Raw genomic sequence first — 15,424 nt, 5'->3', positions numbered from 1 at the left:
GTGTTGTGTAGTATTAAGGTATCTCTCCAGGAACATCTGAAGTTCTACCCAAAAGGTTCTATTTCAATATCATACTGCAGATAAATCTGAAAAGTTTTTCATGGAAAAATCTTCAGGACCAGAGGAAAGAAAAGCTGAATTCAATTTAATTAGTTTCCTAAATGAATTAATAACGATGAGTATAGTTGCTAGAAAGTTTCTCATTATGTAAGAACTAGAAAAAAATTTCCCAGAGACGAGGTAATATGAGAGTTCATAATAAGAAACAAAACGTATTTACAGAGCTTTACCAGAAGTTTTTAAGATTCTATATTACAAAATGTTTTAAGAACAGAAGTGAAATTCTAAGGGATGACACTCTGGAAAAGAATACTGCTCTCTGGACTTGGGATGTCCCACCCCTTCCCCACTTGCCTAGCAAATCTTCATTCATTTTCAAGACGCAGCCCCCAAGAGTTTCTTAGACTCTTTTCACACAAGATCAAATCTAAACCTCCTTGCTTTGTGCCTCACTGTACACCATTCGTGTAACTTCTGTAACTCCCACAACTCTGAGACTCTGAGAGCAGAAACCACATCTTATTTGTCTTTGTAATTAGCACAGCGCCTAATACACAGCAAGAGGTGCTACGTTGAATGCATGAATGAAGACAATTCAGGAAGACTGGGAAGAACTGGAAAGCCCACAAGAACATTATTTTTACTCTGCATCTATAAATGTACCCAGTAAGGGGAAAAAAGGAAAAAGAGCAAAGAACATGCCAGTGCACACAAAGATATATATATATATATATATATATATATATATATATATATATAGCTTTAAAAGCTAGGAAAATGTGGGGGTGGGGGTGGGGGTGGCCCTGAAACAGCCAAACACAGCTGTGTATATCACGTGCCTCATGATCCAATCTTCACTGTAAGAAAGAATTATGTGGAGTGATCACTCCAATTGACTCGGATTTTTAAGGCATTTGTAAGGCCCTAGAAGAAGAACAGAGAGGAATATGGGTTTATAAAGAGACTAGACCTGCAAACAAACTGAGCTTACAAACAAAAAAATCTACAGACAGCAAAAAGTGTTTTTAGAATTATCTTGATAAATATATCCATCTGATAGAGTCTTCTTACAATATTCCACAAAAGTCTTTTCTGGACCTGTTCAATATTTTATCACTTCCATGAAAGTATAAAGAACACACTCATAAATTTGTAGAAGTCATAAAACTGAAGGATATAAACTATATAACCAAATCAAGATTCAAAAGATCCTCAAAGATTAAAGCAATTGGCTGGACTTAAAGTAAAATTTAATAAGAATAAACAATATTAATACCTTACAGTCATACTATGTAACACTTTACAGGTCCCAAGGTGCTTTCATACACATCATAAATAACCTCCTGAGTGAACTACTATATCCTGTTTACAGAGGAAGAAACAGAAGGTTAGTGAGCTTCAGTGAGTGGCCTAAGCTAACATTTCTGCTGGCGTCAAAACCAGAACATTAACAGTCTAGTTATCTCTTTTGCGATTAGATCCAAAATTCCAACTGGACAAGTATGGAGGAAAAATGGTTTAGACAAATAACTGCCATCAGAAAGATTAACTAGGACCAATAAGAACAATGGAAGAAACAAATATTTCACCTGGGAAAAGATTCAGGGCTGTCAAACAGTAAGCTTCCAACACAACACCTAAGAAGCCATCCTGCGGAAGGATTACCCTTGTTCAGTGCAGCCCCCATGAATCTCAACCAGCCAATACCCGTAAGTAGCCAAATTCTGGTTCAAGAAATGAGGTCAAAATTGTCCGAGTCATTTATTCATCATAACTGGACATATGTGACCATAAGCTGAATAAATCCATTTGCCAGAGACTTTATAGGAAAAATTTAATAAAAAAGACAGCAGGACTTTATCAAGCAAGACTCTACATCTGTATCAGATATTATCTGAAAATGTACAAATGAACTTCTAGGAAAAGGTGGTTCAAATTTCAGGATTATAAAATTAGGAATAGATTTAAAATAAAGTAGAGGGAAAATTCTTTTCCAATGAAGATAGACAGATAGGTATACATCGAGAGGGTTTCTCTAGGCATTTTTATTATTAATATACAAACAAAAGGAAACATAAAAGTATATAATAAACACCTATGTACCAACCATGCAAATAAACAAATAAATAAACCATGCAAATAAACAAAAATTAATCTGCCCCGTTATTTTAAATTATATTACATATCTAACATATACATATGTGTATATCTATATGTTATGAAGTATAATAAATCAAACACACATAAATTCATCACCCACATTACGAACGAGAAACTACCTAATGTACTTAAAATCTTTACACACACACACACACACACACACACACAAACACAGACACACACACTCCTCCTTATCCCATCTCTCTCCTTTCCCTATCTCCGGAAGAAATGACTTCGCTGAATTTTTAATGTAAATATTCTCTTGCCTTAAAACAAAAAGAATAATATGTTCAACTGTGTGTCTTTCTGTCAATGACCATTTGCTTAGTGTTTCCTCAGTTTTGTTTTGGATTTTAAATCCAAACAAGGTTACTATGAGTATTCCTACACACATGTCCTGAAGTTCACCTAAGGTGTATGTATCCAGGAGGGTATGCTTAGTTTTAATTTAGTAAAATAAATGCTTTCACAAGTAGCTGTACCAATTTCAAATCCCAGCAGCATTGTGTAATCCAGTTGCCACATTTACCAATACTTGGTATTGTCAGACTTCTTACTTTTTGCCAACACAGCATGAAATGGTAGGTTTGAAATGGTTTCTTAACCTGGTCTTATTTTACAACCCCTGATTACAGTAAGGGTAAATTTCTTTTTATATTTATTTGCCATGTGTATTTCCTCTTATTATATACATTTTATTAATACATGCATAGGTTGTAAAAGTATGAAAACATGCTTTCTGACCTAAGTTAGGGGCATACAAACAGCAAAATCAAGTGTTTATCTCTGGGACAGAATAAAGGAGAACACTATCAAGAAAAGACATGCCAAGGAACTTCAACGATAGTTGAAATTTTACTTGAGTTGAGTAATCAAAATTACTTATTATTCTCTATCGTTTTCTGTACCTCTGAAATGAAATTATAAAATATAAAGAGATAGCATAAACAAATGGTCAACCAGCGTGAAGTGCAGCACCCACACCCTTTCATGAAAAAATATTCAAGGGAATTCTTGGACAACCAGATGCACAGCTTGGCCAGGGAGGCTCCTCGGGTACACTCACTGTGATCCACGTTTTGGATCACTTAGCCAAGCTCATGCATTCTTAGGTCTTGGAACCTGGAATGTTTCTCTCTTCAGGGTCAAAAACAATAGTGTAAAGGAACCAAAATAAGTATCTCATTATGTGTCGAGTTTAACCTGGGGAAACTGTGTGAGCTGTTCACTAAACTGCTTCTCTGAATCAACTGGGCCTCTGGTTTAAAAACTCACAGAAAGCAACCTGAAATCCAGAATATTCTCAGAATAGAATAAGGGAATTTCTGAACATATCATCAAACAACAAGAGTCTCAAGCTTTCGAAAGAGCCAAAATGCCAAAAACAAGAATTTGCAGAGCTCTGTCCACTCTGGTGTGATAGCCTGATAATTACCTAACAAATTCCACATGTGTCCACCAGAATTCTAGAATAGTGACAAATCTCAGGATTCATCGGATTTAAGAGAAATCTTTAATTACAGCTGAGAGTCGCCTCAATGCTCATTACACAATCAAGTCCTGGAGTGTTTTCACTGTGTCCGTTCATGTGACATACGGCTCCCACCAGTGTGAAATGGAGGGATGACCTTGGTCTGTGGGGAAGACAACTGTGTAACAGGTAGGTAGGGATGTGGTCAGCAAAGCCACCTAGAATGCGCCACCAACCCAGTCAGTGGAAAGCCTTTTCTGGAGGCCTCCAACAGGTCCTGAGTGCTACAGAACCCCAGAGGCTTGTGATCTAGGACCTTCCAGGAGTTCAGGGTCTCTCTTGGTGTGGTCCTTTCCACAACCACACTGACCACAGCCCTCTCCAATGTTTTTGCGCTGACCACCATCTTCCACACTAGGAAGCACCACACTCCAGCCAATGACAACTGGCTCCCTGGCCATAATTAATCTCTTGATTTTCATCTCGGTCACATCCATCAGCATCACATACACCATTATATCCACTCCTAGAACTTTAGCCAAATCGCATGTGCAATCTGACTGTCTTCTGGCATCACGTGCTGCAGGGCCTCCAACCTGCATCTCTGCATCATTGCTCTGAATAGGTATTGAGCCATCACCCATGCCCTGTAGTACCATAAACACCAGAAATGCAGCCTCCATGGTCACCATCATCTGGGCCATCTTCATCTATCTGTATCTCTATCCTGTCACTCTTCTCCCAGATCTATCCTCTCTACTCCAATGTGGTGTCTTCTCACCATCTCTATGTTGCTCATTATCTTCTACACGGCCTCCTGAAGACACCATCATTTCACCACAGTTCAGTTCATCAAAGTTCACTCTACACCCGTAAGCCCAGCCTCTAGGAGGGGCAACGCACTCAAGCAGCTCCCTTGTTTATCAACCACATGAAAACTAAGTTTGCTAATAGTAGCTTACAGCAAGAGAATATTTGCAGCTCAAGAAATGAAAGCCATAACAAAAATAATTAGGGTTCTTTTGAGAACCTTCAACTGCCTCTAAAATGACTGTTCATTTTGTTCACTTTGTGTGAATCTGAAAATAAAAGCTATTTCTAATTAATCAGTAAATGACGGTCCAGGAAATACATCAGAAATGTTGACTCTGATCATGTTAGTACAGTAACTTTTACAACAAAATATGTAGACAGAAAATAAAGTCTCTATAAGCACTAAAAAATGAAAGGCAGAAAGGTAATTATCTTTATGAGATAGCAGTAATAATCTTAACCAGTTTTAAAAGTAGCTGTTTTATCTGTTTGATAACTATTTTAAGACATATCACAGTTTACAAAATGACAAATCAGTGAGGCAGGGTAGTGTACTAGGAAAAACACAATCACTGGCTTTCTACTGCCTCCTGGGAAAGATAAAGAGATTAGACACAGAACAATACATACAATGTTTGTACGATGCTCTACAGTGTCAAAAAGCTTTAACACGGACTTCTGATCAAGATGGCACAACAGGTAAATGCTATGCTCGCCACCTCCCACGACCACATCAAAATTACAACTAAATTACAAAACAACCACCTTGAGAACCACCTGAAGACTAGCTGAACAGAATTCCTATAATTAAAATATAAAGAAGAAGCCATATCAAGACTGGTAGGAGGAGCAGAGAAGCAAAATGGACTGGTTCCACACCCACGTGTGGCAGTTAAGAATTGAAAGATATGAAAAAAATGAAGAACGAAATCTTAACTTTTGCAACAACATGGATGGACCCAGAGCATACTATGCTAAGTGAAATAAGTCAGGCAGAGAAAGACAAATATGATCTCACTTATATGTGGAGTCTAAAGAACAAAATAAATCAACAAAACAGGAACAAACTCATAGATATAGAGAATAAACTAATGGTTGTCAGATGGGAGAAGGGTTGGAGCCAGGGTAAAAAGGTGAAGGGGTTAAGTATAAATTGGTAGTTACAAAATAATCACAGGGATATAAAATAAAGCATAGGGAATATAGTCAATAAAATATACATTGTAAAAACTATGTACACTGCCAGGTGGGTACTGGACTAGTCAGGAGGATCACTTCGTAAATTATGTAAATATACACCTGAAACTAATATAATATTGAATGTCAACAGTAATTGAAACATAAAAAAAAATTTTAATGAATTTATTTTTTAAAAAAGTACTGAAACTACAGAGAAGTAGTAATTACATAACATTGTGAGTACACTAAATGCCACTGACTTGTATACTTTATAATGATTAATTCTGTTATATGCAAATTTCACCTCAATAAAAAGCACATAAAAAAGTAGTATTAAAAAAATGCTTTAACACATATTATCATGTAACCTCAACAGGGAAGTTGTAATGGGAAAAGCTGCATTTTAGAGTAAGACCAACCTCGTGTCAAAATCTGAAGCTATCACTCTTTAGCTAAACAAATTTGTACAAATGAGTCTTTCTTACCAGATATTATATCTGGGGTTTGTTTATTTGTTTTGAGTTGTTTTTGTTTTGGGAGTACAAATAGGTAAGCACAAGGGATAAGATGCCAAGATGTGTTTCGTTAATGGGTACTGAAATCATTTAATGAGTCAAGGTTAACATCTTTTTATTCCTTTAGGAAATGGGAGAAAATAGTTCAGAGTACTTCCATGAAGTTAGAATAAGTATATTTGAGAAGTTTTGTTTTAGCTATATCCTCTAAAAACCTGCACTGTTGGGGATACAGATGAGTGTGTATACTGACCACATGTAAAATATATTTCTTATCATGTGTCACAATCTAAAAATTTAGCCACTGATTTGTGATAGAGAAATCAAGATCTAAAAGCCACTACCAAAGGGACAGAAGGATTAAACACGATTATAAAGTGACTAGCGTAAGGTTGCCATTCTATTTTTACAAGCTACGATTATTTCAGGATAATAAGGTTTGGGTTCTAATTTTAAACCTCCAGTCACAATTATTAAAAACTTTTTTAAAAAATGTGTATTTAGTTAAAAATAAGACATGCAATACTTCTGAACAGCTTTTGGGTTCTAACCAATACTTGTTACTTGGCAAAATCCACTAACATTATACAAACACATATCCTCTCACCCAGCAATTCTACTTCAAGGAATTTATCTAGAAATATACTTCACAGATAGATAAACTAAATATGTACAATGCTTTCAACTGTGTGACGTGTTATGTAAAAGCGGAAATTTTAAGCAAACAAAATGTCCATCAGTAGAAACCTTATTAAATATAGTCCATCTATACAGTGCTGTCAGCGATGAGGGAGTCCTTGGAACAAGGGTGTCCAAACTGCGGCCCGCGGGCCAACTGTGGCCTGAGATCCATTTTTTATTGGCCCGCAGCAAATTCCAAAAATATATTTAGTTTACTTAAATAAACCAGGTGAGGCAATACGTACTTCACCTCTAGTGAGTGGCCCGGCTATTTGTGTATTTTACCGAATATGGCCCTTGCTGAAAAATGCTGAAAAAAGTTTGGACACCCCTCCCTTGGATGGAGTATCAAAATATGGAAAAAAAGGAAAGGAACAGGCAATAGGAGCGGTCACATTTGTGTTCAAAGAAACATTTTTGCTTGATATGGATTATACACATAAAATGTTTCTGGAAGAACACATATGAAAAACAGGTAAGGGGAAGTAAGCAGTTGAGGGGAAAGGTTGAGAAGGATAGATATAAAATTTAGGATTGATAAATATAAATTATTTTATTGTTAGCATAAAAATGTAAAACAATAAATTAGCATCCACTAAAAAAGATACATTCAACTGATATTTAGAGTGATCAAATTTCTATGTTTACACATAGAAAGGAAATGAAACCAAAGTAATATAATACAGGACAAATATATGACACAGTCCTCTGTACATAATAGAAAAGCTGAACTTGAGGTTTAAGCGTTTTATTCCTTGGCTATTGTTAGAGGTTAAATATAAACTAGGACAATGTTAAATATTTCTCATCCATCACTTCAGTGGAGATGAACAATAACTACCAGTGTCTCCTACAACTGTAATCTCAAGGGCACCCCTTAATTAAGCTTAAAAATAAGACGACAATTATTAGTACTTATTTATCCCAGAGTTAGCCTCTTGCCAATAACGATTAATGTAAAAAAGGAAAGAAATCCTTCCTTTCCTTCACACATGGACATTGTATGTTAATTATAGTAGCATGTTTTCTATTCAAAATTATAGTCTTATTAATCATGTAGATGGAGCTGCAACGATCCCAAGTTCATGTACAATACTAACTCACATTCCCATACAGAAGAGGTACAAGAATGTCAGCGTAAACACTTTGCCAATTTAGAAGGCACTTTTCAGAAGTAGTAGCACGGAAAATACTACTGAAGAAACTAACAGTGGTTACTTTAAAATTGTAAAAACTGGACATGCAGAGCAGTTTTAACAATCTACTTATTGCAACAACAGTTTCAATTACTAACAGCAAAAAATAAAACAGAAGAATGAGAGAAACGTGACATTTGGCCTAACTCAGTGGTAGGAATGAGGACCGGTGAGAGACGGGAAACCCTGGCCTCGGAATGTCTGCACCTTACCTTCTTCTGAAGGACATTGACCTTCCGCTCCTTCACATCCAGCATGTCCTTGAGGTCATGTATCTCTCCAGCTTGTGTCCCCTTCTCCTCAGCCATATCCTGAATCTGTTTTGTCTTCTTATTCAGCATGGTTTCCTTCTCTTCCAAACGCAATCGGAGAGCATCCACCTAAGAATATAAGATTTTTACAAATGATTAATGTAATTCCTTCCACGTAGATGTATATAGTTGCCCAAATCATATTTATATAGTAAACTTTCATTAGAATCAAATAAAATACCACTCTAAATATAATTATCACTATTTAGAAATTAACCCTAAAATTTTGTGAGCACTTTATAATAAAAATAAAATTTACGTCAGTTAAATTCATCATCAGATGATAGGATAAACAGATCTGAGCCAAGGGGACAAAATGAAGAATTGTTATAAAGAGACGGATTTTGCTACTTCTATAAAAGTAGCATGAATTATCTACAACTGTGTTTCTCAGACTTGATGTACATTAGAATCACTTGGAGTATTTAAGCAGATTGCCAGTCCCAGCCATCAGAGTTTCTGATTCAGCTGGGTTAGGGCTCAAGAGTTAATATTTCTATTTTCTAAGTTCCCAAGTGATGCTACACTGCTTTAGAAAATCTAAAATTACAATGAAACTATAAGCATCACTAAACATGACACTTGCTGTATCAGATAATACAATCTAGCTATAGGGACATGACGCTTCTGGGATAATCCCATAATGCACTTAGATATCTGTACAAGGCAAAGCAAAGGTCTAATTTCAGACCCCAAGACTAGCCAGCTGAAGTCTGGTATCCAGTAATCTTTACCGCTGAAGTTTAACGGCTTGTGTTAGATGTAAAATAACTAGAAATCTAATGATAATACTTATTTCTAAATCCATTTATGGCACGTTTCATTAAGCATACTCATACACCAAAGTTTTTTGTTTGTTTTGTTTTTTTTGCTTTTCCACTAAGGATTTATAACTCAGCCAGTAGTTACACATTTAATTATAGCAAAAAGGGAGTTAGATTTCTTTCATCTTAAGACAGTGCTACTGAATAGGAATATAATATGAGTTGTATATGAAAGCCATATGAAATTTTAAATTTTACAGCAGCTACATTAAGAAGTAAAAAGAAACAGGCAAAATTAATTTTATTGAATTTTATTTTATCTAGTATATCCACAGTGTTATCATTTCAAACATGTAATTCATATAAAAAAACTACTAATGACCTATTTTACACTCTTTGTTTCAATGCATATTGTAATTTACATTTGTATAACATCTCAGTTTGGACTAGCCATATTTTGAATGCTCAATAAACACATTTGGCTAATGGCTATCACACTGACAGCACAAATCTAAGAAAGCAAGTATGTTTCTATTAAATGTCTTTAATCTTGAATTTGTCCTGCATTACTTTTCCTGTCTGAGTATGGATTAACCCACAAAGAAAAAAACCAGTAATAGGGGTATGACTGACATTCAGAGTACAGAAAAACTGTCAGGAGAGAGCTAATATTATATCTAAACTATCAGGCATCTAAGAAACAATATCGTGTGTATGGTGGTATAATACTTAACCGCTCAGTATTATGGAAAATTTCCTAGATGACTAGTCTCATTTGAGACTGCTATAGTTATTATGTACTTTAAATTATGCTGGACAATGTTGGAAAGGAAAAACATGTAAATAAACCAGCTTTCACTCTACATTTCTACCAGCCACTTCAATGCCACCAAGTCAGAAATTGGGGAAGCAATCATTTTAGGTCTCATTTATTATTGCTCACCGCAAGTTTTATCAATAAACACTCTTTCACCTTTAATTTTCCTCTATTCTAGTTTAATAAATGATATATGGTTAACCCAATTATATTCTGGAAAGGTTCACCTTAGAACTTTCAAACTCTGGCTGTTCCCATATGTGGCCTGAAGTGACCCCTGAAAATGGTTCGCTATTCGCTTGACCCAGAGAACCCCACAAAATCATGTAAATCGAGAGGTTCAAATCTACGGGTTCATTTTAAGAACACTTGTGAAGCTGCCCAGGCCATCAAGGGTATGCATATCTGAAAAGCCACTAAGTATTTAAAGGATGTCATGTTACAAAAGCAATGTGTGCCATTCTGTCGTTACAATGGTGGAGTTGGGAGGTATGCCCAGGCCAAACAGTGGGGCTGGACGCAGGGTCAGTGGCCTGGAGAGTGCTGAGCTTTTGCTGCACGTGCTTACAAATGCAGAGGAATGCTGACCTAAGGGTTTAGATGTAGACTGTCTGGTCACTGAGCACAGCCAGTGAACACAGCTCCCAAGATGCAGCGCGCAACTTACAGAGCTTGTGGGAGGGTTAACCATACAGGAGCTCCCCCTGCCACACTAAGCTGGTCCTCACTGAGAAAGAGCAGATTGTTCCCGAACCAGAAGAGGAGGCTGCGCAGAAGAAAAGGATCCCAGAAGAAAATGAAGAAACAAAACCGCACATCCCAGGAATAAATTCAGCATCAAATAAATGCTAATAACATTAAAAACAAAACAAAACAAAAACTTTCAAACTTTGAAAATCTTATTTCTGAAACAATTTTCTTCTATGCCTACTTAATCTTAAATCTACTCTTTGTCCACAGCATAACCTCTAACCTATCACCCCACCTTTTTCATTATTCATCTCTATTCTGGTTTTACTCATTTTTCTCCCAGGGTGGACAATCATTTCAAACACAGCCTTACATCATCTCCTTTTTAGTCATATTTATTTTACAAATATTTACTTCTACATTAAATCATTTTCTTCATTCTACCCTCTGACTTCTGAACCTTCTGCATATAGTCATGCATATGCTTGCCAACCATATACACAGTATATTAAAAATGCTCTGTCCTCAAGCATTGTTACTTTCTTTTGTTCCAGTCTCCCTGTGGAACATTTTACTCTCCCGTTGCACCCCAGGGAACTGGGACTTAGAGAGGATAGCAGGCCTGAGGCTTCGTAGCTATAAATAAGTGATAAAGCAGGAATTTAAGATTACATGGTCTGTCTCCAGATCCTACGATCTTAACCACTAAGTCTGTATTACACTCCTCCCCTCAGAGCTAGACAAAAAGAGCATATACTGTATGATTTCATGTATGTAAAATTCTAGAAAATTGAAACTAATTACAGTAATAGAAAGTAGATAAAGGGCTGCCTGAGAATGAAGGAGGAAGAGGGGAGTAGTGAATAATACCAGCGAAAGGCAGGAGAAAGGGTTTACAAAGAGATACAAGAAAACTTTTGGGACAATATTCATTATCTTGACTTTGGTGTTGGTTTCACAAGTGTATGTGTCTAAACCTACCAAATTGTACATTTTAAATATATGCAAAATTAGAAAGCATGGTATTGGTGTAGGAATAAACCAACAGACCTCTGCAACAGAAATGGGAACTCCGCTACAGACCCACACACATAGGGACCCATATGTATATAAAACAAAGGCGACATTGTAATCAGTGAAAACAATTCAATAAATTGTTTTAGAAAACTAGCAGGAAGAAAATCTTAACTCATATCATACACAGAAATGAATTCTGGGTGAATTAAAGGTTTATATAAGAGAAGCAAATCTTTAAAACTTCTAGAATATAAGAAAATACTTTTAAGACATTGAGGCATGGAAATTTTTTTTTAAAAAGACACAAAAGGGATACATCATAAAGAAAAAAATACAGGCAAATCAAACTAGGTTAATATTTAAAACTTCTGCACATCATGACACTGTTTTAGTGTTTGTTTTATTATTTTATCTATATTTTTATATGCCTGAACTAGTTCTAAATAACAATACTAAGGAAAATAGAGGCATATTTATACTTGCTTTTTAAAATGTATAGTTTGTGAACTGGCCAAAATTAAATATGACCCAATATTGAACTCCAATTTTCAAAATTTATGACCACTTACAATTGCTCCAAAAAAATTAAATACTTCAGTATAAACCTAACAAAATACGAGTATGTACAGGATCTATACGCTGAAAACTACAAATGGCTAAGGAAAGATATCCAAGAAGATCTAAATGAGTTCTTCCCTTGAATATTATATGAAATGTAAACTTGATGTGCATCAAGATAACCCGTCTACTTAAAATTTTCCTCAGGGACAAGGAAACAGAAAAGAATACTTAGCAGTGATTTTAAAAAAAAAATGTGTTTTACTGACAAACAGCAGAACTAGAATAAATCAAGCCAAGTGAATCTAAGAGATTTTACACTAGAAATTTCCAGTTTGGGTACCTGAATCCAGCACTAAAAACCTCACATCAAAAATTAAAATTCAATGCAAAACAAAGATTAATTATACATGAGTTCTGAGTTCTCCACTGGTCCTTTATAAAGTGCAAGATGACAAAAGTCTTTACGTTTCCCTTCATCTACCTATTAAAATCAGAAACATTCCATCATGCAAAGAAGAAAAACAGTCCAGAAGAGAAATGTCAGAACAGACTTAGTATGATCCAATCAGGAGAAAAGGATTGCCACCACAGAGCGAACACCTTTGTGGAATACGAAATTCAAAAGCCAGGCTGCTCAAGATACCAAAAGAACCCACCACCCCTCATCCACGTGGCACTCAGGCACAGCTCCAGTCAGCCTGCGTAGCTAATAATCCTATTTGACAGCATCAGATTTGGTTCCTATCAGCTGAATCCATTATAGGGCATCAGTCATGGGGAGTCAACGGGGTGCTTACTGAATCCATAGACCCTTCTGCACAGTTAAAGATGTTAAAGTCTTAGAAAACTATACGTCCAAAATTTTTAAAAAATAAATAAATCACACGCTAATCATTTACACCCAATTCCTACATTCTAATTTGTATTTTGTATACTATATAGTCCACCTGTAACATTTATACTATATATTCCAATAACCATAAGCAAAAAAAAAGAAAACCAAAGCAACTGATGTAAAAAACATTTTACCCAATATCCTCAAGATATGCATACACTACTAAATTCTTATTATAAAGCAAAAAGCCCATACATTTATACCTGTAGGTAAGTCTTAACTGCTTAATTTCCTTCTCTCTCATTTCTTCTCAGTGTTAATTTCAGAAAAATGAAAGGCTTTTCATCTTGTGGGTCAGAAATTAGAACACAACAGGAAAACATCCCTCATCACTTCTGAATGTTTCTCATCCTGATAGTACCAACGTCTCCTAGGAGAATAACTGTGAGACGACATATTGCTGCTTTCTTACCAAAATACCTACATGTCCTAACTGCACTTTCACTCTCGATCCCTGCTTCAGTTAAATGACCTGGAAAAATGCCAGTGCTCACCAGTCATGAATACCTCACGCCATTTGAGGGAATGTCAGGTATGAGACCCACAGGTATTGGTGACTGAAAATGGTAAAGAAAGAAAACTCTTTTATAAATATACAAATCTTTGGTGTAAGAGTAGCTAGAAACGCAGGCTTTGATTTAAAAACTATTTCATACCACAAATATTAGGCACAGAAATTAAACACCATATTCTAATTACTAAATGATCTTTTCTTTCCTAAATATTCAATCACCTCCACATACTTTTCCTTGGTCTGCTTTTCATGCAGTGCAGAATCTAAATGTCTTGGTCTGGCGAACTGAGATAAAACCACCACAAAAACCACTACTAGATTAATTGCTCTGAATTCTAAACTGATCTTTTGATTTGGAGTGAACTAAACTCATAATTTTGTGTGAGGTCCGTATTTTGCAAACCACAAAAAACACATTCAGGAAAGCCACTCAGAGACAAGCAGGACACGCAGCCATCACGCGAACACCCCTCCTGGCAGGAGGAATAAGACCGTGTTTATTCACATCAACTGAGCTGGAGGGACAGCGTCCACTCAGCTTGCCACACATCAAGGTCTGCGGCAAAGAGGTGATGCCAACTTCAACAGAAACAGGTTTTTCTCTACACGGTTTTCTCTATCAACAGATATAAACAGGAAAAGGGGCTACCTTACTATTCTGGCCTCTCCCTTCTGATCACAAAACTATTATCTCAACCTACCTTAACTTTCTTTTGTTTTACATCAATAAATAGATCAGCTAAACGCACATGAGCAGTAATTACGCCTGTTTCCTGTCATTCCTCTCATGATTCACACTCCCTTTCTAACTCTCTGACCATACTTTTTCAGTTTTCTTCACTGGATCCTCTGTCGTTTCCCCCTTTTCACATCTCACTTTATATAACTTCCTCTGAAGAAACCAATTCAGTCCTGAGGTTTTAACCACCAACTCCATGACAGCTTCCAAATCTTTATTCCTAGGCCAACCAGTTCTAAAAACCTGAGATTGTAACAAACTTTTCTGCTTAAACCAGATCTTCCATTGAATATGCACTTTAGAATGAGAGGATTTTAAGAAACTCTCCTTTCAAAGGACCTTCAAAGATCACCTAATGTGGTCAAGCATTAATGTAAGTTAAAATCTGAGTGGTACCTATTTAAAATTATATTCTTTTCTGTATTTTTCCTGACTTTGGCAATATTTCATAAATTTATAAAAATGAAATAATCTAAACTCCTCTAACTTTGAACCTGAGGAAATCAAAGCCCAAACTAAGTGACAGGCCCAAGATCACTAAGTACAATTTCCTGTCACACCATTTCCCATTGTTCCCATCCAGAAGGGCACTGGGCCATGGGAATGACAACATACACAAGTAAACCTTTTCAAAGACTATTCCAGCAAACTGCACTGAGCTCTGTTTGAAGCCTTATACCCCACAAAATGTTGAAGAGTTCAAAGAAATATCGAAAAGGCCATTCCGCAGTACACAGTTTATTTGTACTTTGTTTACCTAAAACAAATTTATAATCTAAAAAACCAATGTCACGGCACCTTGAGCTGAGCTGCCTCCCGGATGGCTCAGTTGGTTGGAGCGAATCCTCTCAACCACAAGGTTGCTAGTTCAATTCCTCGAGTCCCGCAAGGGATGGTGGGCTGTGCCCCCTGCAACTAGCAATGGCAACTGGGTGGAGCTGAGCTGCGCCCTCCACAACTAAGACTGAAAGGACAACAACTTGACTTGGAAAAAAGTCCTGGAAGTACACTGTTCCCCCAATAAAGTCCTGTACCCCTTCC

The 15,424-nt window shown here is 36.3% G+C and overlaps 1 protein-coding gene across 14 annotated transcripts in view; it reads right to left on the bottom strand.

Moving 5' to 3' along the window:
• Window positions 1-15,424, bottom strand: part of ERC1 (ELKS/RAB6-interacting/CAST family member 1) — a 491,277-nt gene that overhangs the window by 322,661 nt on the left and 153,192 nt on the right. For all 14 annotated transcript variants that reach the window (XM_074325171.2, XM_074325172.2, XM_074325174.2 and 11 more), the window contains one exon: window positions 8,288-8,455. In XM_074325171.2, the coding sequence (XP_074181272.1) occupies window positions 8,288-8,455 (168 nt within the window). The remainder of the gene's footprint in view (window positions 1-8,287; window positions 8,456-15,424) is intronic.

The sequence above is a fragment of the Rhinolophus sinicus genome, chromosome 1 (assembly GCF_057876585.1).
Source record: "Rhinolophus sinicus isolate RSI-liver-muscle chromosome 1, RSI-T2T, whole genome shotgun sequence".
Taxonomy (NCBI): Eukaryota; Metazoa; Chordata; class Mammalia; order Chiroptera; family Rhinolophidae; genus Rhinolophus; species Rhinolophus sinicus.
The sequence above is the reverse complement of the archived record's forward strand: the minus strand, read 5'-3'. Positions and strand labels throughout refer to the sequence as shown.